This window comes from Mesoplodon bidens (genome assembly GCF_964165515.1).
Source record: "Mesoplodon bidens genome assembly, chromosome: 18".
Classification (NCBI taxonomy): domain Eukaryota; kingdom Metazoa; phylum Chordata; class Mammalia; order Artiodactyla; family Ziphiidae; genus Mesoplodon; species Mesoplodon bidens.
In genome coordinates this window covers 4,546,199-4,572,237 of record NC_138175.1, presented here as the reverse complement: position 1 = coordinate 4,572,237, position 26,039 = coordinate 4,546,199, and the positions used below count along the sequence as shown (strand labels likewise).

Genomic DNA, 26,039 nt, shown 5'->3' with positions numbered 1-26,039 from the left:
GGATGCTGCCCAGTTACCTCACCACCAGCCAATCAGAAGAATGTCCACAAGGGACTTCCCTGGTGGTCCAGTGGTTAGGACTTTGTGCTTCAACTACAGGGGGCCCGGGTTCGATCCCTGACTGGGGAACTAAGATCCCACAAGTCGCATGGTGCAGCTGGAAAAAAAAAAAAAGAATAAAAGAAAAACGTCCAAGAACTGATAACGCGCCCCACAGTCTCCTTTCCTCACCCTGTCTTTAAAAACCTTTCCTGAGGGCTTTCCTGAGGGCTTCCCTGGTGGCGCAGTGGTTGAGAGTACGCCTGCCGATGCAGGGGACACGGGTTCGTGCCCCGGTCTGGGAGGATCCCACATGCCGCGGAGCGGCTGGGCCTGTGAGCCATGGCCGCTGAGCCTGCGCATCCGGAGCCTGTGCTCCACAACGGGAGAGGCCACAACGGTGAGAGGCCCGCGTACCGCAAAAAAAAAAAAAAAAAAACCTTTCCTGAAAGTCATCAGGAAGCTGGGACCTTTTGAGCACCAGCTGCCTGGGCTCTTTGCTTGGCGCCTGCAACAAATCCTGCCTGTTCCTTCACTACAACCCGGTGTCAGCAAATTGGCTTTACTGCACGCAGGCAAATGGACCCGAGTTTGGTACGTTAACACAGGCTTAAACACCCCGAAGCCCAGTCATAAGACGGGAAATGAGACCCAGCAGGAGTCAGGGTGAGATGCACGCACGTTTATTGAACACCTGCTATGTACCAGGTGTCCTTCTGGGCACCTTGATCCCCAGAGCAGCCTGTGAGCTGAGTGATATGATTCCTGCCAGACAGATGAGGAAAGCGGGACTCAGAGGACACGGGACTTGCGCACGGCAGAGCCTCTGAGCATCCAGCCTCAGCCCCCTTTTCCTGACTGGGGAGTTCTCGTCCTACTGATGGAGCCCCTTCCCCTGTCCCCTGAGGTCCTCCACGGGGTCCTCCTCAGCAGAGCTGTCCTCACTGGCTGCTGCTTTTCTCTGGCTCCGTCTGGTGCTCTGGGTGCTCTAAATAAAAAAAATATATAACAATAACAAAACCATCATCATCATCACAGCAACAACAGCAATAATAATAATGACAGTGACAAGCATTGTTTCCTAAATGTTTCGGGTAGATGTGTTCGCCTAATACCACAGCCCTTTGAGGGGGTTACTATCATTGGCTCCACTTTGCAGGTGAGGAATCTAAGGCACAGAGAGGTTAAGGAACTTTCCCAGGGTCACACAGCTTGGGAGCAGTGGGTTTGGACCCAGGCAGTCTGGCTGGGGACCATACTTCCTCTGCTGCCTTTCAAGAGAATTATTCAGAAAGCATGAGACGCCCCTCACCACACTGTGGTTCCCTGAGTCTGCTTCAGGCAGGTCCAGGTCAGATTCAGGGCCACCCTCCCACTCCCCAAGCAGCACTCCCTTCTCAGACCCGAGCTCTCAGCCGGCCTCTGGTCTCTGGTCTCTTCACCTTGTCACAGGTGTTACGCCCCACCCCCAGTGCTCACCTGGGCAAGAAACCACGGGACAGCCGGGGACTGGGTGGTGTCCGTGAGCAGCCGAGCGTCATAACGCTCATAAACTCCACGCATCTTGGCTCTAAAATCCTGCCAGGAGGGTTGGATCTGGTCAGGAAACAAAGAAAGGGGTGCCAGCGGGAAAGAAAGACGTGGGACAAGAAGGCCGGTGCACAGGTAACTGCAGGGACCCCCACCTACACCAGGTCTGCCTAGGAGTCTCCTGTTTCTTATTCCATATGATCTGCAGAGCGGTAAGTGGGCATTGTCATCCCATTTTACAGATGGGAAAACTGAGGCTCAGAGGCAAGGTAACATGTCCACAGTCATGCAGGAAGATTAGAGATCACACTTCCCTCCAACCAAAATAAAGTAGAGTTGAGTGAATGCACCAGAGCCCAGCCAACCTTCATTGACCCTCCTATGACGGTTTTAAAGCTCATCCACAAATTCTTTGACACTTCTCCCATCAGGAGCTGGACTATAATTCTCCTCCCCTTGAATATGGCCTTAATGACGCACTTCTAAGGAACAGAATGTGGCAGACAGGATGCTCAGTTTCTTCGGAGGTTAGGTCACAGAAGGTGACAGTGTAATTCTCTGATGCTCACTCTTGGACCAGCTGCCATGGTGTGAGGACGTCCACACCCCATGGAGAGGCCGTGAGCAGTTATTCAGGCTGCAGACCCCACTGCAGACCCAGACAGGATGGGCCTCACTGGGGTACAGCTCATGCTGTCGCCCAGGGCCCCCAGCTCAGAAGGGCTCTGCCATCTTGGAATTCTTAATACTTATTGAACAAAGGGCCCACGTCTTCATTTTGCCCTGAACTCTGCGAATCACGTGGCCCATCCTGGACCCAGATGACAGCCATCATCTACCACACACGGGCGAGGAAGCCTTGGAAACAGCTCCGGCCCCAGCTACGGATTGGCTGAAAGACCAGAGTGAGGACAGCCCAGCTGAACCCACCAACCCTAGAGCCACAGAAGATAATCCCGGTAAAGGACCCCCGAGGTGTGACACAGCACATTATAGATAACTCAGATGGCTTTTTCTAGATCCTAATCACATCAGGTGAGGGTAATAAGCACTCTGTCTACCTCCGAAGTACAGCAGGCATCAGCCTGGAGATGCTTTTTGTTGTTGATTCATTTGTTTTTAAGCACCCAGGTGATGACGATGATGGTCCAGAGAGACAGTGTTGGGGAAATTCCCCACCTCTGGTTCAGTGCCCAGGGGCAGATATTTAAAAGAGTTCATTAGAATGAGCCTTCAAAGCTCGAGAAACTGCAGAATGTTGCCAACAAAAACTGCTTCTTTCAAGACAAAACCAACAACTCAGCCATAAAAAAAACAAACAAAATAATGCCATTTGCAGCAACATGGATGCAACTAGAAAGTTATACTAAGTGAAGTAAGTCAAGACAGAGAAAGACAAATACCATATGATATCACTTATATGTGGAATCTAAAATATGGCACAAATGAACCTATCTACAAAACAGAGACTCACAGACAGAGACATCAGACTTGTGGTTGCCAAGGGGGAGGGTGGGAGGGAGAGGGATGGACTGGGAGTTTGGGGTCGGTGGATGCAAACTATTACATATAGAATGGATAAACAACAAAGTCCTACTGTAGAGCACAGGGAACTATATTGGATCTCCTGGGATAAACCATAATGGAAAAGAATATTTAAAAAAAGAATGTCGTATGTGTAAAACTAAGTCACTTTACTGTACAGAAGAGATTAGCACAGCATTGTAAATCAACTAGGCGTCAAAAAAAAAAAAAAAAAGACAAAAACAACCTCCAATTCAGCCCCAACCCCCAAATAGGAGATGGGATGTCTGTGACCCACCTCCAGATCTCTCTCCAGGTCGTAGCTCTCCAGGGTCTGGAAGGCACTGGAATACACCTCCACCGCTTTGGCATGGGAGACCATCTCAATGGTCACAAAGTCCAAAAAATTTTTCTATGGGGAGAGACGCCCAGATCACATAAGTAACACTGTCAGAAGGACTGTCCTGGGGTCATCTCGACATGGACCAATTGGGGGTGTGTGTGTGTGGGCGGGGGCTTAGTTGTCCTTGCGGGGCAGGTCCTAGGTGTGGAATTTCAATATATTATTTCTAATTAATTTATTTTTGTTGAACAGATAATGCATTCCCATAGTTCGAAAGCTGCCTTGCACAGAGATTGTTCCAGAAATGTGTGAGGGCTTGTGGACTTTCTGAGGGGCATCCTTTTCTCAGCTCTGTCAACCTGGGCTCCTCCACTCAGCTTGCACTTCTCTCATTCTGAGGTCAGGTTGATGGCTACAAACTTTCAGCCTCTGTCACCCACGGGCTGGAAGTGGGTCTTATGGCAGGGGGAGGGGATGCTACTGGCCTAGAAGCCCCACAACCTGATAAGCCAGCTTGTCAAAACATTATTAGTGATGGAAACGTTGGCTTCTCTTGATCAGATGGTTCAGCTTGGCTCAGTAAGCTCTCACAGAGCTCCTACTGCGTGTCCAGCTCCAGTGGGGGCTTCTACTGTGTGCTGGGCCCAGCACAAGCTCCTACTGTGTGCCAGACCTGAGGGGAAACTCCTGTTGTGTGTCAAGTCCAGCACAGGCTCCTATTGTGTGTCAGTCCCCTCCTACGTGCTGGGCCCGGCACAAGCTCCCACTGTGCCTAGGGCCCAGCACAAGCTCCCACTATGCGTAGGGCCCAGCACAACCTCCCACTGTGTGTAGCGCCCAGCACAACCTCCCACTGTGTGCTGGGCTCAGCACAAGCTCCTACAACGTGGCAGGCCCCAGCAGAACACAGGCTTGCTGTTGGGGGAGGAGCCTGCAGTCTGGAAACACACCTCTTCCGGTCACATGGGGAGCGCCTGGAAGAGGCGGGCCAGAGGAAGCCGCTAGGCTACCTGGGAGAAGGAAGGGGCGAGGAGGCCAAGGACTGTGCTCGAAATCCCTGCCTCCTGCCTCCTCCCGTCCTGCCCCCGGGAGGCAGTGCTGGTGACAACAGCAGGCCTCGTCCTGCCCTTTGCCGGCCTGTGGCCCCGGGTAAATGACGTCTCCTCTCAAGCCTCAGTTTATTCGTCTGCACAGGAAGGACGGGAGTGGTCCCGGTTCACAAAGCCCTACGAGAGATTCGTTGAGTGCCGCGGCTCTGGACCTGCGGGCCCCTCATCAACACCAGCCTCACCTGGGAGCTTGTCAGAGATGCCAATTCTTCGGCCCACCCCGGCCCACTGGATGGGACGCCAGGGTGGGCCCACCGTCTGCGTTTTAAGGAGTCCGCCAGGGCATTTCTGACGCACGCTCAGGTGAGTGAACCGCTGCTTGAAAGCACGGCTTACATTCTTTTTAGAGGAGCCAGAGAGTTATTTTGTAGATATTTCATTAGAACCGTGACCTAAAACTGATATAACGGTAATGATTATTTCAAGTTTGGGCTTTTATCTCTTTGAACATTTGGAGGTTTGGATAAGCGTCTCTTACAAATGAATTCCCCCGATTTTAAAGGATGCCGGTGTTAAACTGCACGCTTCTGTTGGCCGCCGACAGAGCAGACTCTCGCCGGCCTCGAAAACATCAGGTGCTTGATAACGGTCAGCTGGGGGTTTTAGGTTCTGCCTGCAACGTGGGTGCGTGAGCAGTAATTACCACTGTTTCACTCGCTTCGTTCATTCATTTTCCCAATATTTACTGAGTACCCACCGAGTGCCAGGCCCTAGACCTGGTGCCCAGGACCCAGGAGGGGACGTGGCAGGCAGGGGGTCTGCTCTGTGGCTTCGACGTACAGTATAGGAGGTGGCGTGGAGCAGTGAGTTCTCCCCGGCTCTCCACCATCACGGGGTCTGCGTGAACTCTCTCTCCCAAGGGTGTCAGCTCTGTGAGGACAGGGCCTTGCTTTGCTGGCTGTGGTGTCCTCAGCCTCAGGCATAGCGCCTGGCACATAGTAGGTGTGTATTCAACATGTGTGAGATTCGCGAGTGAATTAAAGATACAATGACTCCACCCCCTGGGATAACTGCCCCCAGAGGGAGCGGAGCAGAGAGTGTTGACAGTTGGTCGGACCAGGGCTGGGGGTCCAGGTGAGTTTCTCTGAGGGACAGCCGGTGTGAACTCGATGCAGAGTAAGGGCAGAGCCCTCCTGGTAGAGGACGCAGCCTGTGCAAAGGCCCTGAGGTATAAAAGACCTTGGTGCACTCGAGCTTGGAGTGGTGTGTCCAAGAGAAGGCTGCAGGGTGGGGCTGGGGCTTTGAAGCCTTGGGGAGGATTTCAGCCTTTCTCCTTGGAATGAGGGAAGCACAGGAGGGTGTTAAGCCCAGGAGTGACAAATCAGAGCTGCCTTTTGTGAGATGCTTGGGGCTGCAGTTTGGAAAATGGATTAAAGTGGCAGGGGGGCAAGAGTGGGTGCAGGGATCTCTGTGACCGTCTTGCCCTTAAAGACCCCGCCTCCCTGAGGCCTGTTGTAAGAGCTGGGGTTCTGGGCCCCGGGGCTCTGGGTGTGTCGGGGTGGAGAGAGGAAGGATTTGTGCCCCTGGGGCTGTGCGGAGGAAAAGTGGAGGGTCCTGTGGATCCTGTGAGGAAAGGCAGGGGCTGGGGGGACAGACTCTGCCCAGTTCTCCTGGCAGGCGGGCAGCTTGGCCGGGTGCTGAGAGCGCACGGCTGCCACTGCTGGCTTCCGGGCAGGACAGCTGAGCAAGACAGCTGCCCAGGGAGCAGCCGGCCTCTACCCGCCGCGGCCCGGAGGAAGCCAGGATGAACTGTCCTGGGAGTCAGGGCTCTGAGAGCCGAGCAGGCACAAGCTCACACACACACACTCTGTCACAGGGAACACACGTGCACTCACACAGACACAGGTGCACACACACCCGAGCTCACCCACGGGGCAGCCCAGAGTACTTCCGACCGGGGACCGACCACCCCTACCCGGAGGTCCTTCAGCTTCTGTTCCTGGAAGGCATCCACCGTCTCCTCCAGCTGGTGGGAGGTGCGGCTGGCATCCACGGGGGCCCTCTGCATGCTGGTCTCCGCCTGGCCCCAGAGATACAAAGTGTCATGGGGGCTCCATTCTGGATCATTCTCTGGCCCTTTGCCCCACCCTTGGGCCAGCTGTCCTGCGTCGTGGGAGTCTCTTGCCAATTTGGTTGTGGAAGGAATGGCCGAGTGGGACCACAGCGAAAGGGGCAGCTGCTGCTTGGACAGACCCTCTTGTTAGCTGTGTGACCTCAGGCAAGTCACTGAACCCCTCTGAGCCTCAGTGTGCTTGCCTGCAAACAGGGGACAGGTGTAAGGCCTGCTTTGCAGGATTGTTGCAAGAATGAGAGTGGGCTCAGCTGAACTACTGCTATGACAGGTACTCCACATTAGCTGATAATTAATTCCCACATGTGGAGCGCTTTTAGGTAATTAACTTATTGGTTGCTTTGTTTGGCATCTACATGGCCTGACTCCACAGCAGGCCTGGCACGTGACGAAGCTGGATTTCAGAGCCAGACGCCTGCAGAGCTGAGTTGGGGGTTGCCCCTTAGCTCTCTGTGTGACCTTGGGCAAGTCACTTTTCTCAGTTTCCCCACCTAGAAGTACCCACCTTCTGTGAGCAACCCTGACAAGGAAGCAGGCTGTGGAGGGGAGTGTCTCTGACTCGCTGAGTAGCATCGCTGATGGGACGGAACCCAGGTCTCCTGAGCCCCAGCCGATGGCTGGCTCTCCCAGAGCCTCTGACTCTCCTGTCCTAAGCCCAGGGCCCTGCACACACCCGCCCAGGTCAAGCTCACCTCGCCGTTTTGTGAGGCCATTCGTTACCTGCGTGCGAGCCTGCCTTCCCCAGACAGACTTGTGATACTCACCTGGGACTGAAACAGGTGCTGTTAGGGATTCAGGTTAGTCAGCAGCCCCCACGGAGGGGGCACGGTGATGTACGGCCCCGGCTGCACCGCCCCCAAGCCCCTGCCTCGGGAAGGATACAATGGTCTGTCGCTCTGAAGGGGACTTCTGCCTCAGTTTCTCCAGCTTTTCCAGTTGTTTGAGCTCGTTGTTCCGGACGTGTTTGAATTTCTTGATCTCAGCCTATGGAAGGAGGAGGGTGGTTGCCTGGGGTCCCAGCACCCTGCGTGGCCCACGCCGCAGTGCCGTGCCCTTCCTCACCTGGGTCTGCCTTATCTGCACCCCGTAGAGCTTCAGGGGGTTGACCACCTTGGTCTCCAGCCTCTCGACCTGGGGGCACGCGGACATACACAGTCAGAGCGGGTGGAGCCAGGGAGATGCTGGGGGGCTGCACGGCCCCTGGCCTGCATTTACAGAGCGCCGTCTGCATGTCCGGAGCTGCACGGTGGGTCCTCCTCCCACCTTGGGGCTGCGAGCACGGGCGACACATTTCATCTGGCTGAGCCCTGTTTCCCGGCCTGTACAGTGGGTATAAGGAGTGTACCCGCCCACGGTTTTTTAGCAACTGGATGGGACCCAGCGCTATTTCATTTCTCCATACTGCCTTAGATCTCACCAGGGATGCTGATAGATCCACCTGGAACACGGACTAGCAGGGAATTCAGAGCTGACTGTGCTGTGCAGCCCCCAGGGACATGGCAGGGTCAGCGAGGGGGACACCTCATGCCCCTGAGTCAGTGCCTGTGTGCCAAGCCTAACACTAGACACGAGGATAAACAATATCAGTGCTGGTAACAATGGTCGCAGTTAAAGCTAGTGTGGGTTAAGCGCTTACCCTGTGGGTGTCACAGTAGAACAGGTGTAGGAGTCCCCCAAGGGCTTCTTAAAACCCTGATCCCCGGGCAGCACCCCAGAGGTTCTGACTCAGCAGGTCCAGGGTGCAGCCCAAGAATCTGCATTTTTCTAACAGGTTCCCAGGTGAGGCTGGTGCCTGGAGGATGAGGTCCCCTGAGAGTCTGGTTTGCCCGATGGGCCAGGGGAGCCGGAGTCCCCACCCAGCCCCCTCCTCCTCCTCCATTACGGCTTATGGCTCTTGTAAACGCAAACCTAAAGAAGAAATAATTTTCCCAAGTGCTGAAAGGGAAAGGGACTTATCCCTTCCGTTTCTGTGCAGTATTCCTTTGAGAAAACATGCAGTTGTAAATCCTTTCTCTGTCCCTTTGAGATGGATATAAAGCTTTTAAAAGCTAAAGAAGCCTCTGGCTGGTTTTACAACTAGGAAAGCCCAGTCATCTCTGAACTGTAAACTTTGGGAGGACAGTGTCTCCAGGCTGAGTTTGCTTGGTGCCTGGCTCCCAGCTGTACCTACCTGCTTGTCAGAGAGAGATGAGGTTTTCGTTTTCTTTGGATAAAGATGATTAGCCAGCCCAGATGGCCACCCAATCGCCAGGTGGAATTAGGAAGTCCTGTGTGACAAAGGGTGCTGTCCCCTTCCCTGTCCTCAGGGGGAGTGAGGTTTCTCTGTCTTTGCCATCACTTATTCAGTCTACCTTCTGGCTTGACGCTTATTCAATAGAAAAGCTGTTTCATTCTTTTCTACCATCGCAGAGAGGATTTTTCTGGGCTGGCTGGAGTTTTGTTTTATTTTTATTTTATTGTTTTTTTGATCCCAAACTCCTAACCCTTCCCTCTCCAATACTCCCTCCCCCTTGGCAACCACAAGTCTGTTCTCTATGTGTGTGAGTCTGTTTCTGTTTCGTAGTTCATTTGTGTCATATTTTAGATTCCACATGGAAGCGATATCATATGGTGTTTGTCTTTCTCTGTCTGACTTACTTCACTTAGTATGATAATCTCTAGGTCCGTCCATGTTGCTGCAGATGGCATTCTTTCCTTCTTGTTTATGGCTGAGTAGTATTCCGTTGTATAGACGCCACATGGGGATTTTTATTTTTAATTCTTTCCCTAACTCCCTGCAGCCTCCTTGCCCTCCACAAGCCTCCAGGCTCTCAGTCCTGTAAACTGAGGTGTGACCCTGGGGAGGGAGTGATGGGAGCGTCCTCACTCTGGGGACACCTTTGGAGGAGATGCGTCCGCTGACTGTGGACCCGGCCGGCCAGCTCCGACTCTCAGATCCCCCTGGGAAATGGGCCCGCTGGGGCCACTCGCTCACCTCGGCCTGCCGGTAATCCTGCACTTTGACCAGGTCCTCGGCGAAGTTCCTCAGGGCGGCCCGCATCTCCGGGTTCTCCGTGTTGGCGAAGTAGATGAGCTGCCTGACCAGTTGGTCGGCCTTGTCACGCAGCCGGGCTGTCTTGCGGGTGTAGGCGGCCAGCAGCGAGCAGAACTGGCCAAAGTACTTCTCAGTGTTGGTCACTGTGTCCTCTGTCACCCGCACCCGCTGTCCCTGGGGAGGTGGGGGCCTGAGGAGCCGTTCTGGGCAGGGACGCCCAGCCAGGCCACGACAGCGAAGCAGGGGTCACCCACCCACCGCCCTCCTCCTAGGTGGCAAACCCAGGCCAGGCGTCCGGTCCCCAGGATAATGCCTGAAGTCCCTGGGTCAGGCCGTCAAGGCAGATGCGGGAGACCAGCGGGGTCACAGGGCTGGTCCGTGGCTGGGCAGGAGTGCAAACATGGGCTTGGCTCCTAACCTGGCCTTTCCCACCCTGGGGCCCTTTAGAGGGGCTTTATCTTCCCAGCAGAGTTGGTCTGTATTCCAACCATGCCGAGCTGCTGAAATCCCCAGATTCTACCTTTTCCCCGAGCTGTTGAAATTCTCTCCCTTCTCTACATCGTAAATCTTTATTAATAAACTTTTTTGCAGGGTGGGGGGACCAGTTTTAGGTTTACAGAGAAACTGAGTGGGAAGTGCACAGGGTTCCTACGTACCCCCTCCCCGGCCCGCAGGGTTTCCCTACAATCAACAGCTCCCCTGTACTGCCTGACCTTTGTGACAAAAGGTGAACCAATAGTGACACATTCTTATTAACTGAAGCCCCTCATTTACATGAGGGCTCCCTCTTGGTGTCCTGCATTCCGTGGATTTTGACGAGTGCTCAGTACCCTGCCTCCACCATCACAGTGTCGCAGAGAACTCTCACCGCCCTAAAGACCCCAGGCTCCGCCCGTGGGTCCCTCCCCCAGCCCTGAACCTTGAGTTTGTCCTCCTGGCGTGCCATTTATCAGCACGTGTCACTTCCTGTTGTGCTTGCTTTCTGTCACCCTCTGCATCTTTCTGGGTCGGGCTTGCTGACTCATCTTTTTCTTTTTTTTTGCTGACTCATCTTTATGTGCTGCTAGCCTGGGGCCTGCCCATCGCAGGTGCTCCATGAAAAAATACAGGGTGAGTGAAGGACCCGCTGGATTTCATCTTCCCGAGACAGTAAAGGGGGCACAGCCTCAGACAGTCGCCTCCCTCTCGCACCACTGCACCCTGTCCTTGCCTCTCGTCCCACCCAGGTGGTCACTGCCCCATCCCCTCTCTGTAAGACCAAAGCCCCCAACCTGTGCATCCCTCTAATCACACCTCTAAAGCTGGAAGCTGAGAGGAGGGCCCTTTGTCCTCCTAACAAACCCTAACTGGTGCAGCCCTTTACAGTTTGCAGTGTGCTTCGTGTGTGTTACCCTGCAAACAAGGTAAACGGAGACCAGAGAGGTGAAGCATCTTGTTCCAGGTCACACAGCTGGCCACAGTCCCTGTCCCTCCACATGGGGTCCTTGGACCCCCTCAATCAGAATTGCCTGGGATACAAGTTAAGCCTGCAGCATCCCAGCCCACTCTTTGCCAGACTCCCTGTGAGCGAGGTCCAGGGGGCTGCATTTTTAAAGAAGTCCATCAGGTGGTCCAGGGGCACCCTGGAATTTGTGGGCCCCAGAGGAGCCAGGTGTGGAAACAACTGGGTAAGGGGCAAGTTGAGAAGGCAGTGGTAGATTCAGGCTGCAGGCAGTGGGCTCGGGGACGATTCCACAGAGGGGGTGATGCCTGATGGGGTTTTGAGGTATGAAGAGGGGTTTCCCAGGTAGAGATGAGTGAGGGAAGTTGGGGTGGCCCCTGTGAATTTAGCTACCCCAGGGCTGTGGGCAAAAATGCTGGAGAAGCAGAGGCCAGATTCTGGAAGCCTCCATGGTCTCTAGACCTCCAGGTGGGCGTGCTGTGGGCGGGAGAGCATCCTTACCACTGCACCGCCCCCCCCCAGCAGTCCAGGCGGCCCCATCAGTCTTGGTGCGTCTGGCCCCGAAAACCCGGCCACCCCCTCCCTCCCAACCCAGGCCAGCGTGGGGCTGCTCACCTGGAGAGAACCATGTTCACTGTGGCTGGAGACAGCAGCCGTCCTGGTCCTGGGGAGTAAGGACAGGGCCCAGGGGTCCCACAGGCCTGGGAGAAGCCACACAGGGCTGGGTGCAGCTGCATGGTCCTGGCTCAAGGGGTGCTGCCGCCTGGCTACCAGGCGACGTGGCCGCCCGCAGTCACCCTGGGAGGAGCCTCCGCTGGTCACTAAGGCAACCTCTCCACGGGCCAGCCTCCCCGAGCGGATTAGGAGGCCTCAACCAGCCTTGCGCTGGCCCAGGTGGGGTCGCCGAGAGGCTCCCACTCTCCCGGTGAAGATGGAGGTTCTTGTGGACCCGGCAGCGCTGGGGTTCCCCAGGAGGTGCGGGGACCGGACTTAGGGCTGCTGGCCCTGCGCCCAGCTGTGCTCGTGGGTCGTATTGCTGGGGCTCCTCCTCCCCTCCTCCGAGAAGGCCACCCGGCCTTCCCCAGGCTCCTAGGAGACTTGGATACTCAGGAGGGGTTTGCGGAAAAGCACAGTGAATCGCTGCTCGTCGCTGAATCGAGGGGACAGACAGGGCACCAGCCCACAGGGACATCTTAAACGTGTTAATCATCATTTTACTGGTCTTTTCCCCCTTATTATAAACACTATCTGCTCATTGCTAGAAAAGCAAGAAAACAAAGATAACACAAAAAGAAGAAAATAGAACAGCACATACAAAATTGTGCTAACTGAAGTACGGTACATTTTGCTAATTGTAAGATGTGTGCAATTCAGTGCATCTACGTTTTACCTAAAGAAAAGAAATATGCAGCTAACAACCACAACAGTAAGAGATCGGGTGGGAAGAGGGGAAGGTAGAAAAGCGGAATGTTGGTAACTGTTGCCATGGAGGACCCGCTGCACATGTCTGTTCACTTCGTATATGTCTGAAGGTCTTTATAACGAAGAGCGTTTTTTTTTAAGTGTATATGAAAGCGAGGACTTTATTTATTATTTATTTTTATTGAAATACAGCTAATTTACAATGTTGTGTTAGTCTCTGGTGTACAGCATGGTGATATACACACACACACAGACACACACCACACAGACACTCTTTTTCAGATTCTTTTCCATTACAGTTTATTACAAGATATTGAATATAGTTCCTTTGCTATACAGTGGGTCCTTGTTAGTTATCTCTTTTATATATAGGAGTGTGTCTGTTAATCCCATACTCCTTATTTATCCCTCCCCTCTTTTCCCCTTTGGTAACCGTAAGTTTCTTTTCTATGCGTGTGGGTCTGTTTCTGTTTTGTAAATAAGTTCCTTTGTATCATGTTTTCAGATTCCACATATAAGTAATATCATATGATATTTGTTTTTTCTCTGTTTGACTTACTTCACTTAGTATGATAACCTCTAGGTCCATCCATGTTGCTGCAAATGGCATTATTTCATTTTTTAAATGGCTGAGTAGTATTCCATTCTGTAAGTGTGTATATATGTATATATACACCACATCCTCTTTATCCATTCATCTCTTGATGGACATCTAGGTTGCTTCCATGTCTTGGCTATTGTAAATAGTGCTGCGCTGAACATAGGGGTGCATGTATCTTTTCAAATTATAGTTTTCTCCGGATATATGCCCAGGAGTGGGATTGCTGGATCCTATGGTAGGTCTATTTTCAGTTTTTTAAGGAACCTGCATAGTGTTCTTCATAGTGGCTGCATCAACTTACATTCTCACCAGCAGTGTCGGAGGGTTCCCTTTTCTCCACACCGTGAAAGTGAGGACTTTAGAGTCAGCGAAATACAGGTTCAAATCCCAGCCCCCAGCCCTGCTGTGTGACCTTAGGCAAATCACCTGACCTCTCTGGGCGGCAGTCTTCTCCCCGGTAAAATAGGACTGTGGCCCTCTTTCCTTGCCTTGTTGTTAGGAGAAATAAGTCCCTGGTGCATCAGTAAAGAGATGGCAGGGCAGACCCCAGGGCAGTTCCTGGCCTGTCTGCCCACAGTGGTGCCAGCTCTGGGGTGGCTGGTCCTGTGCTGGTTACCTGCCCCCTCCCCCCACATCTCTGCGTGGTCCCTTTATCACTCCATACGTCCCTTTGCACAAGCTCAGTGCTCCCCGTGGGCCCTGAGCAATGCATACACATAACTCAGCTTCTTCCTGTCTGGGGCATGTCACCTCCCCTGACTTACCACACGGTGGCCCTGACCGGTGCCCTGAGGCTCTGCCAGTCACTGTGCAAGTCTTTCCTGGATGAGGCCACGGGAGGGGCTCCTGTGTCCCAGCTCTGTGTGGAGCAGCCATCCTGGCACCGGTCAGATCCCTTGCACGCTCTTGGCTCCATCTCTCTTGGGGGTTGCACTGCACTGAATAGTGTTCCCCCAAATGCACGTCCACCCAGGACCTCAGAATGTGACCTTATTTAGAAATAGGGTCTTTGCAGATGTCATTAGCTGAGCTGAGCCATCCTGGAGCAGGACAGGCTCTGGTCCAACGACGGGGGTCTTGTAAAAAGAGGAAGCAGACACACAGGGAAGATGGCCACGTGACAGCAGGGGCGGAGACCGGAGGGATGTGGCTGTGAGCTACGCCTGGCCTGGCGTCCCTCGCTTCCTGCACATTTGGTGAAAAGCTTCAGTTCCATCCCTTATGTATGATTTCTCTCCCTCCCTCCTTCCCTCTGTCTCTTTCCAACTTCATTAACGTTTCATGCAGGTCATTCTCATCACAACGGCAACAATAATAATACCTGCGGGGCAGCTCTGGGCCTGTCCTGCTCCAAGCCCCACACTCATTCACTCATACACTCAGAAACCAGAATAAGCTTTTTCTTACCAAATGTGGGATTTTTAAAAAGTTGGAGTTGGAAATCAGCAGGACAACATTAACTGGAGACGTGACATTTCACTTTAAAATGCAACCTTTTCAGTTAGCGAACTGCGATGGTCAGTCTTCTGTGTCATCTCAGCCGGGCCACAGTGACCCACCGTTTCATCCAGCACGAACCCGTGGGTTGCTGGGAAGGCACTGGGGGATGCGGTCGGCCTTGCAGTCAGTTGGCTTGAAGTAAAGGACCTGACCCTCAGTGACGTGGCAGGGTGGGAGGGGCGCGGGGTGTCATCCCTTCACCACTGGGAGATCCTAGGAGCAAAAGTGAGGTTTCCAGGAGCTTCAGCTTCTGCCTGAATTTCCAGCCCGCCCTGTGGATTTCGGACTTGCCAGCCCCACATCACGTGAGCCAGTTCCTTAAAATAAATCTCCTCATATGTTCAGTTGGTTCTGTTTCCCTGGAGCACCCACCTCTTGTAGGACTAGGAGAGGCTGCAAAGCCATTTCAGGTTTCTGGGGCTCCGGAAGTATGAGTTCGGTGTTATAGGCAACGACCACCAGAGGGCAGCAGAGACCCCCTAATGGGGAATTCCCACGTGGAGGGCAGAGTGGGAGGTGACCGCAGGAAACGCACCAGAGGAAGCCCATGCCTTCAGGCAAGATGGGAGAAGGAGCAGCGGATGGAGAGAAAGGGCAGTGGGTCGTTCATGAACTTAAAGAACTTTAAAGAACAGAGACCACTTTCTAGTAGGGCCACACAGAGACATCTTGTGGCCAGAGAGAGAAAAGCCAAGAGACTGGGGAGAGGGGGGCGCAGGGGCTGGATAGGGGGAGGGAGGAGGATGCAGGGGCTGGGTGGGGAGAGAGCCTCCCCCTCCTTCCCCCCTCCCCTCCCTCCCCTCCCTCCCCTCTCCCCCCTCCCTCCCCTCTCCCCCTCCCCTCCCTCCCCTCTCCCCCTCCCCTCCCTCCCCTCTCCCCCTCCCCTCCCTCCCCTCTCCCCCTCCCCTCTCCCCTCCCCTCCCCCTCCCCTCCTCCCTCCCCCACCCCAGACCCCTTCACCACCCTTGGCTGCAGGGGCAAGCAGGTCTGTGTCTTAGAGAAAAGTGGCCTGAACCCCGTGCACACCCCACCCCCACCCGTTTAGTGCCCATGGCTTGCACTCTTTCTTTCCTATATGTATTTTTGCTGAACCACGTGAGAGCCCATTGCAGACATCCTGACCCTTTGCCCCCAGTCCAGCGTGCACCTCGAGAGCAAGTTCGTTGTGTTCTCCTGCGAGACCTCATGTGACCATCACACCCAGAAAACATGGATGCAGGGCCGGCATGCAGTACTGTCTCCGTGATCGCATTTCCCCAACCATCCCACTAAAGTCACTGGTGGCTGGTTTTTCCGCTGATTCGGGATGCGTTGCAATTCCTGCTGAGTCTGTTTAGTCTCCTTGAGTTGAAAATGGGCACCCCCCCCCCAGGCTTTTTCTTTTCAGGATGCTGACTTTCTGTTTGTAACAGAAATCATTTCTGTCCTACAGAAATAATACAAGAACTCCTTCACCCAGTTTCTCCAACTGTTAACATTTTACTGAGTTTGCCTTATCATTCTCTTCTCTCTCTCTCTCTCTCTCTCTCTCTCTCCCTCTCCCTCTCCCCCCCTCCCCCCTTCTCTCCCTCTTTTCTGAACCACTTGAGAGTGAGTTGCAGACCCGATGCCCCTTAACCCAAATACCCAGTGTGCATTTCCTAAGAGCAGGACGAGCCTCTCACAGCCACAGACAAACTCAAAACCAGAGGGTTCACACTGTCACACAGTCTTTCACTCTTTATCTAATCTACAGGCTTCATTCAGATTTCACACTTGTCCCCGTAATGTTATTTCAGTACATAAGCAAGCAGATAATTTTCTCCTGCTCCAGCGTCCAGTCCAGGGTCACCCGCTGTCCTTAGCTGGCACGATTCTGATGTCTTCGTGGACGGGGGGCCAGTTGCTTTGGGGGAACGTCGCTCCGTTGGGCTGGGCGCCGGGCAGGAGGACTCAGAGGCGGGTGGTCTTGTCCCATTTTATGAGACTGTCTTCCATAGCCAGCTCTGTTCCCTCCACCGTTCCCCATGTGATGTCACTGCCTGCTCTCGTCACTTGCCCCTCACCTGCTGGTGAGCCCAGGATCTGGCTCAGTCATCCTCCGCCCCCCCCCACCAGGGGTTTGCCGAGTGTCTCCTCCACCCCTGGCCCTGGGCTGCTGTTGGGGACACCTCTCTACACAGACAGAAGGGTCCCTGACTCGTGGAGCTTGTGCCCAGGGGCCAAGTCCAGGCTCCTTCCTCCTAGCTGGGCCTCAGGGCAGGCCAGGATTCCCCTGAGCCTCAGTTTCCTCATCTGTGAAGTGGGGACAGTCATCTTCCACCCTCACAGGGTGACCTCAGGGAGGAAATGAGATGGTGCCAGGAAGGGACCCTTGGTGTCAGGCCACAGTAGCCCTGGGCAGCATGGGGGTGGCTGCCATTGCCCAGAGGGGCCCCATCCCCATGTGGGGTCTGACCACACCGAGCTCCCGGAGCTCTGCCCTCCCAGATCCAAGCCTGAACATTTTTAGTGCCACTCAAGATTGAATTAGCTTTGTTTTTGTTTTGTTTTTTTCCTGGCTTCATTGGGTCTTTGTTGCTGCACGTGGGTTTTCTCTAGTTGCGGCGAGCGGGGGCTACTCTTGTTGTGGTGTGCGGGCTTCTCATTGCGGTGGCTCCTTTTGTTGCGGAGCACGGGCTCTAGGGCGCGTGGGCTCAGTAGTTGTGGCTTGCGGGCTCTAGAGCACAGGCTCAGTAGTTGTGGCGCACGGGCTTAGTTGCTCCCCAGCGTGTGGGATCTTCCTGGACCAGGGCTTGAACCCGGATTCTTAATCACTACGTCACCAGGGAAGTCCCTGAATTAGCTTTTTTTTTAGCAGCCACATCACACCGAGCTGGCATTTCACAGGCTTCACGGAGCCAGCAGGCAGGTACATGAACTCAGCAAGGGGCACTCAGTTGGGGCTGCTGCAGACCCTACAGTCAGCAGTGGCTTTGCAGCCCTGCCGGGCCCGGTGTTTCTTCTGACTCTTGAGTCCGGCTTGGGGGACATGCTGAGAGGCGCCAGGGAGACAGGGGTCGGGTAGGGCCCCCCAGTGGGTCCCGCTCGGTGAAAGCGTGGGGATGGTCCCAGGCCCGGAAATGGCTCTGTCCTAGATGGGCCTGCGCTGGGGGCATCAGGCCAGCCGGGGGGGATAAGGCTGGAGGGGGCGATGGGGAAGGTTCCCTGACCCTGCCTGGCCTCGAATTGGAACAGAGCAGTGAAGAGCGAAGCAGAACGTCCAAGTTCACGTGACGGGCAGCGTCCGGGGTGGGGCTGGGGGTGTCTCGCCCTGCTTGCCCCTCACCCCCCCAGCTTCTGCTCCTACTCTGACTCCGAGCTCTGAAACGTGAGCTAATAAACGTGTTCTGTCTGGGGTCATTTGGTTACAGCCGCCCCAGGAAACTCCTTTTTAATTCCAAGCCTGGCCATTCATCTGCTCTCTGGGGCTGGCTGCAGAGGACACAGAGCTAGTGTGAACCCTGGGGGACCAGAGGACTCATGGGGGTCCACAAATCAAAGGAAACCCCAAATAATCATGGCTTTAAGAAGATGGAAATTGGGAATTCCTTGGTGGTCTAGTGGTTAGGACTCTGTGCTTTCACCGCCGAGGGCCTGGGTTCAATCCTTGGTCGGGTCACTAAGATCCCATAAGCTGTGCAGTGTGGCCCAAAAAAAAAAAAAGAAAGAAGATGGAAACTTATTTTTCACTGCAGGGGGCTCTATGATGTCAGGGCCCAAGTTTCTCCTATCTTGTTCTTCCTGTTCCTAGAGTCACCCCATGCTCCAAAATGGCTGCTGGAACTCTGGTCATCACATCTACCATCTAGCAAGCAAGAAGAAGGGAGGGGCAAAGAACGGCATGCCCCTTTCTTTACTTAAGTTGTACATCACTTTGCACTCACGTCCTGCTGGCTAGAACTTAGTCACACAGCTACACCTAGCTGCAAGGGAGGCTAGGAACTGTAGTCTAGGCTGCAGGGCCCCACTTCTGGCAGGGCCCATAGCTACCAGCTTCGCATGGACTCAGTATGCACTCACAGCCACCAAAGCCCCAGCCTTTCCCAACAGGACACCAATGTCAGGGATCTGGGGAACTTGGCAAACACCCCACCCTGTGTTCCAAGAACTCGGGGCTCATGTGCTGAGCAAGCACCAGGGACAGGCCTGGTGTCCCATCTTTCTCCAGGCCAGCGGTGGCCTTGGGTTCCCCAGGCTCAAGATCTTGTTTGTGGCGTGCCTCACTGCCTGTCTGCAGTCTTGACCAAACAATTAGAAAGGGCTCTCAGATTTCTTCAAATGAGTGGAAGAAAAGAACCAAAACCAAAATATGTTTCCCTTGGAAAACTCAGGGGTGATTTTGAAACCCAGTGATGCAGAATGTTGGGAAGGGGTTGGAGTGATTGCTCTCTGGGTCCACTGAACAGAGAAAAATCCAGAAGCACTCCTGGGAGAGTGCCCTGAAGGATGGGGAGAGGGATCTGGGGAGGAGGGCTCAGCAGTCATAGGATCAAGTCCACCTTGGCTGCTGGGTGCCATGTGACCTGGGCAGTCACTTCCCCTCTCTGGATCTCATGTTCCTATCTGTATAATGAGAGGGTGGGATCAAGAGTCCCCCCATCTCTGTTGCCCTGGGGATCAGTTCCACATCCCAGGGCACCCTGCACTCTGACCCTGTATAGCTTTCTGAAAAACCCTCAGCCCACAACTCAGCGCTGCCCCAGGAACCCGTGGTTCCTGGGAGCCCGGCCCCAGCTCCACGTGAAGGGGCCTCTCTCCTCTATTCTTTCTCATCTGCTGGACTCCTGGCAGCACAAACGTTTCCAGAACAGGAAAGCCTTGTTCCCTCCTAGGCAAAGAGAAGACAATTTAGGAGCAATTAGCAGTTCCCTGGGAGAAGAGAGAAAGGGAAGGACGATGGGAAAAGAAAACCCTAAGATGCATCTTATTCATATTTTTTACAAAGCTTTTTTCCCCCTAATTTTAGAAAATCCAGAAACACAGGTAGAAAGTACGGAGGGAAAAGCTGATAACCCACATCCAGAAATATCCCTTAGTTGCATTGGGGTACGTTTCCTTACAATCTCTTTAGTAAATAACTTATATGAGTTCATAATTTCTACATATCACAGGTCTGCCCCTGTTGTTTCTTATAAACTCTGCATGGGTATAATTTTTGTTATTTTTTCCAGCTTTTTATTAAGAAAGATTTCAAATATACAGAACAGTGGGAAAAAAAATAGGACAACATAGTTTGTGTCCCCACCATCTAGATTCGAATACTGTTAATGTTTGCTAGTCTGTGACCTTGTTTTAATGGCTATATAATATTCCATGACAGTAGGTGTACTTGAACTCAGTCAGTTACTGAACAAATATTTATTAAGTGGCTACTCTGTGCCCAGCAATCTCCTAGGCACTGGGGCCACGTCAGGGAAGCGTAGGCCTGCGTTTCCTGAGTGGACATTCAGTGCGGAACGAAGCCAGACCAGGGAGCCAATAGCCAGCAGGCGAAGTGGAATTTCTAACATGCAACTCAGCCTTCCTGGGAGCTCAGGGCACCCTTGAGACGGGGGAAAGTTCTCTATGGGGACTTCTGGGTTTTGTGTGTGTGTGTTTGTGTGTGTTTTTAATTTTATTGGAGTAGGGTTGATTTACAATGGCATGTTAGTTTCAGGTGTACAACATAGTGATTCAGTTATACATATACACATATTCTTCTTTTTCAGATTCTTTTCCCATATAGGTCATTACAGAATACTGAGTAGTGTTCCCTGTGCTCTACAGTAGGTCCTGGTTGGTTATCTCTTTTATATATTCTACAGGGACTTTGGCCATCAGTTTGGGGCCCACTTCCTCAGTACAATAGAGTCATCAGGGCATCCCCCAGCCAGTGGGAAACCAGTGCCAAGTGATCCCTGACTTTTTTCAGCCACGTCTCCACAACAGCCACCGGCTGTGGGTAGATGCCACCGCAGCAGGGCCCAGCCCAGTGGTCCCCAAAGGCTGACCACATGCCAAAGCAGGCCTGCTTAAGCATTTGCACAGTCCAAAGCAAACAGACAGGAAGGAACATGGGAGACGCAAAAGTGTACTCACAAAGTGGGGCTGATCCCATTAAAAAAAAATTCCGAGATCGTTGATTTCCTTTGCTTTCGGTGCTAACGTGTCTCTTGCTTGGTGCAAAATGGCAGTGGTTGTAAGTGGTACTTTAGAAGTTGTCCTTTCTTGGCCATACAAAGAGTTGGCAACCCTCTGTTAGTTCCCAAAACTGGGGAAAAAGAAGAATTACTAACCTATGACATCTAAGAGCTGGGAGCTGCCATTGGGTCCATCTCACACACTCGCAGAGGGTGGGAATGGCCAAGGCATTGTGACCCTTTCCTGCTTTCTGATCTACAACTTGAATTTCTTTTTTTTTTCTTAATTTATTTTATTGAAGTGTAGTTGATTTACAATGTTGTGTTAATTTATACTGTACAATACAGTGATTCAATTATACATACATCTACATTCTTTTTCATATTTTTTTCCATTATGGTTTATCACAGGCTATCATATATAGTTCCATGTGCTATACAGTAGGACCTCATAGTTTATCCATTCTATGTATAGTAGTTTGCATTGCTAACCCCAAACTCCAACTCCATCCCTCCCCCACCCCCCTCCCCCTTGGCAACCACAAGTCTGTTCTCTATGTCTGTGAGTCTGTTTCTGTTTCGTAGAGAAATTCTTTTGTGCCATATTTTAGATTCCACAGATAAGTGATATCATATGGTATTTGTCTTTCTCTGTCTGACTTACTTCTCTCAGTATGATAATCTCCAGGTCCATCCATGTTGCTGCAAATGGCATTCTTTCATTCTTTTTTTATGGCTGAGTAATATTCCATTGTATATGTGTACCACATCTTCTTTATCCATTCATCTGTCGATGGACATGTAGGTTATTTCCATGTCTTGGCTATTGTGAATAGTGTGCAGCTTGAATTTCTTACCATCCAGCCTGTCCCAGTGTCCACGGGCCCCAGGCCTCAAGGGGGAGGGGCATTCTCACCTGGGAGATAGGTGAGCCACCTCTGTCAGTGAGGGGGGGGGAAAGGATGCTCGTGGCTTCCAGGGATACAGTTCTCTGGTACGTGTGGCAGGGGCACCTTTATGCCAGCCCTCCAAATGAGGAAACTGAGGCACGGAAGGGTTTGCGTCCTGTGCCCGAGGAGCTTAGAGCCGGGCGCCAAAGCCTGTGCCTCCCTTCCACAAGGGATCCCGATTTCACCAATCAGGAAAATTCAGGAATAATAATCTGGGGGGAACAAATGCAGGTAAGACACCTTTTTATTTGGCCCAGACAAACACTTTTCAAAAGCCCAAAAAACTGAGGTTCCCCTATCACAGCATTTTATTCGAGGAAGGAACACTGTAACGCGCACACACACGCGCATGACCTCAGAGGAGGTGCCAGCTGCCCCCTCACGCTGACGTGTTCTAAATGCTCAGGGTCCCTATTTTGCTCCTCTTTTTTGAGCTCCCGGTGGCCAAACTGCTTGATTCAAATCCCAGCTCCTCCGCCTGCCAGTCTTGAGACTGTGGCCCAGGTCTGACCTGCCTGGGGCCTCATTTTCCTCATCTGTAAAATGGGAACAGTAAGATGGCCCTTCGACAGGCTTTCGCGTGGGGTGAGTGCCCGGAAGTGATCGTCACTTTTGTCCCCGGTCCTGAAGCAGGGACCTGGCTGGGCTCAGGACAGGGAGGATGGGGGGAGTGTGAGCGAGGAAAGTGGGAGGATGGCCAAGGTCAACTCTACTGACTTCCGGCTCCACCAAGGCATCCAAGCCGCCTCTGTCCAAGGCACCGAAGGGTGGCCTCCCCTCGGGCTCCCCGATTCCACAGGCACAATTCAGCGTCTCCCTCGGGCTCTGCAGAACTTTTTCCTCTAAACAATAAGTGCTGAGCTCCTGTGCTTCCTCCCCTACAAGGGCGGCATCGCACATCCGCTGCGTTTGGCCGGGATGGACGCCGCGGAGGCCAAGGCATGGGGGATGGGCTCCGTCCAGGAGCAGAACTGCAGACTCGGAGGGGTGGGTGTGTGTGTGTGTGGCCCGAGACCAGGTCCCTCCCAGGACAGTCACTCGGAGGATGCCGTCCAACCCGGCGGGGCCTTCAGTGACGACATGATATCGGAGGAGAACTTGATGAGAATGTGGAAATTTCCACAGAATGCGAGTTTGGGTCTGGTTCCTTGGACTTCTGAATGATCAGAGGTCTTTAGAACTCAGAGCGCAGTATGCGGTCAGGATCTGTGTTCCCATGTGGCTGCTTAGGATGGTCATAAAGCCATCCATTCATTCAACAAGATTGTGATCGAGCAGCTGCTCTGGACTGCGCCCTGGAGGACCACAGTAGACGGGACAGGTGTGCGCCCTGAGTTCCTGGAGTCTCAGTCCAGAGGGAGCCCCCATTTATTTATTTTTTAAATGTTTACAGGGGCCCAACATTTTTTTTTTTTTGTCTGTGCCGGGTCTTAGTTGCAGCACGTGGGATCTTTAGTTACAGCACGTATACGGGATCTAGTTCCCTGATCAGGGATCGAACCCGGGCCCCCTGCATTGGGAGCCCGGAGTCTTACCCAATGGACCACCAGGGAAGTCCCGAGGGAGCCCCCATTTAAACAAGAGCTTGGCAGTTCCGTGGGTGGTAAAGTCTGTGTTCAGAAGATCTGGTGGACGAGCAAGGTGAGAGCAGAGAGAAGCCACATCACCCCCACTGGCACGGCTACAATCAGAAAGACGGACAGTCACAAGTGTTGGCGAGGGTGCAGAGAAATCAGAACCAGCATGCACTGCTGCTGGGACTGGAAACCGGTGCAGCTGCTTGGGAAGACAGCCTGGCAGCCCCTCTGAAGATTCAACATAGAGTGACCACGTGACTCGGGCATTCCACTCCTAGGTATCTACCCAAGACAAACGGAAACGCCCACACACACAAAAGTGTCCACAACTGTTCACAGCAACGCTCTTCACAATAGCCTCAAAATGGAAACGACCCAAATATCCATCAGTGGATGAATGAATAAACAAAATGTGGTCTGTCCGTGCACTGGGATGTTATTCAGCCATAAAAAGGAATGAAGCACAGGCTGGGACCTGGACGAACCTTGAAAACATCCTACTACGTGAAAGAAGCCAGTTACAGAAGACCCACGTATTGTGTGACTCCACTTGTACGAAATGTCAAGAATAGGAAAATTCACAGAGACAGAAAGTAGATTAGTGTTTGCCAGAGCTGGGGGGTAGGGAGAATGGGGGTGGACACTAAAGGATATAGGGTTTCTTTGGGGGGTGGTGAAATTGTTCTGAAATTACATAGTGCTGATGGTTATACGCCCTTGTGAATACGTTTTTAAAAAGACTGCTGAATTGTACACTTTGAAATTGTGAACTTTATAGTATATGAATTATAGCTCAACATTAAAAAAAGCAGAGAGGGCTTCCCTCGTGGCGCAGTGGTTGAGAGTCTGCCTGCTGATGCAGGGGACACGGGTTCGTGCCTCGGTCCAGGAAGATCCCACATGCTGCGGAGCGACTGGGTCCGTGAGCCATGGCCCCTGAGCCTGCGCGTCCGGAGCCTGTGCTCTGCAACAGGAGAGGCCACATCAGTGAGAGGCCCGCGTACCGCAAAAAAAAAAAAAAAGAAAAAGAAAAAAAAAGAGAGAAGGGCCGGGAAATGGGCGCTTTCAATCTTTTAAGGATCTCTCCACACACAAGTCCTGGAAAGTGTATAAACTATTCATTCCTTTTAAACCTTCCAGGCTTTCACAGGCCAGAGAGCTGTGGCCTGTTCTTCATGATCTTCTTGCTAGCGGTTATTTCTGTGGCCCGGGCTGTCCCGGGAAGGCGCTAGCACGTTTTGAGCACAGTAAGGGCTCAGAAAATGCAGGCATGTCAGAAGCCACAGGGATGTCTGAGCCAGTCACCTCTCTGCTTTACTTCGGAGGTCTAAATTCCATTCAGACCCTTCTGTCCTTCAAAGCCAGCCCTTGTTGGACCCTCTCCACTTAAATGGACATATAGCCTTCTAATGAAAGGGAACAGAGTGGGTACTGCCAGGTCCTGTGGGGCAGGTTGTTCACTGTGCAAGCAGCATTCATTGAACATTTGCGATATACCAGAAACCGTACTGAGCTCATTTTCTACGATGAACTTTGTTTAATCTTCACATTCACCCTTGGGTGAGAGTTGTTACCCTCAGTTTATGAAGGCAGGAGCCTTGGGAAATTTCATGATTCCCCTTAATTCCCGCTCCTTTCACAGCTGTGCTGGGAGGGATGCAACTCCAGCAGGAGCCTTCCTGCAAAGCAGGCCCTGCCTGACCACTGGGAGGAGCCGGAGTTCTCCACCACCCCAGGCCTCTCCACGCCTAGAGCTGGCCTTCGCTGGAGGAAGTGCAGTGGTTAGATGCTCGCACAAGGGGTCACAGGACCTGGGTCCAACCTAGCTGGCTCTGTTCTCTTGCAAGTTGTTTTATCTCTCTGCTTCACAATCCTATGCTGGTTGTGTTTCCCCATCAGTCCATCAGGGCAGGGGCCCAGCCGTCCCACTCATAGCAGTACCCAGTGCCTGGTGCATTCCCTGGCACGTAGTAAGCATGTAATTAATATTTTTTTGAACAAATGAAGGAACGAATGAATGAATGTGTCCTACTCAGTGCTGGGAGCTAGGCTGAGACTGCAGGATGGGCCCCTGGAAGTCACCAGACCCCTGGTACAAGAGGCCACAGCCCCCGGGTGCCCCATCCTGGCAGAGGTCAGAGTCTCCATGGGTGGTCCTACCCTGGGGTGTGATCAGAACAAAGCCCAGAAAACACAGCTGTAGGGCCCCCACGTGGTGGGGGGAGGGGGGGAGTCCTGGCCTCTCCTGTTTAGCGGCCTTGCCTGCACCGTGACCTTCCCCACCTGGCCCCGTCCATCTCGCAGGCTGCCCGGGCCACCAGGGAGCCTTTCGCGCGGAGAGGGGACCTTCTCCATCTGCAGGGCTTCCCGGGACTTGCATCTCCAGCTCTACAGTTACATTCCATTCACAAAAAACAATCTAGATCTTAAGACGTAGGAGCGCATTAAAAGGAGAGAAGCGAGGTGGAAAAATGTGGTCAGGGAGCCAGCGAGCTGGGATTGGGGCACAGGAAGTGGCTGCTCCGCCCCCTTTCCACCCACCCACACACATGCCAGCCGGGGAGCCTTTCCATCTGCTGTGTGGGCTGCCCGAGCTGTGGAGATGGGGGGAGTGGCCCGAGAGGCAAAGAGTTTCAGAGGTGGAGGCCCCCTCACCCCTCCACCAACCGTTCCATTCTTCCCTCTCACCCGGGGCCGCCGGGGACTGTCGGGCAGGTCGTTCATTCTGCGCGAAGACCTGGCTCCGTCCAGCAAGCCG

General features: G+C 53.1%; 1 protein-coding gene across 1 annotated transcript; it reads right to left on the bottom strand.

Moving 5' to 3' along the window:
* Nucleotides 1-913: 913 nt before the first annotated feature.
* CIBAR2 (CBY1 interacting BAR domain containing 2) lies at nucleotides 914-26,005 on the bottom strand (the record flags this gene model as incomplete). The annotated part of the gene is made up of 8 exons (XM_081215303.1): nucleotides 914-1,027; nucleotides 1,519-1,617; nucleotides 3,392-3,505; nucleotides 6,461-6,565; nucleotides 7,499-7,600; nucleotides 7,679-7,747; nucleotides 9,591-9,824; nucleotides 25,970-26,005. 8 exons carry the CDS (start codon nucleotides 26,003-26,005, stop codon nucleotides 914-916), a joined length of 873 nt encoding a protein of 290 aa, XP_081071429.1.
* Between the last annotated feature and the right edge of the window lie 34 nt (nucleotides 26,006-26,039).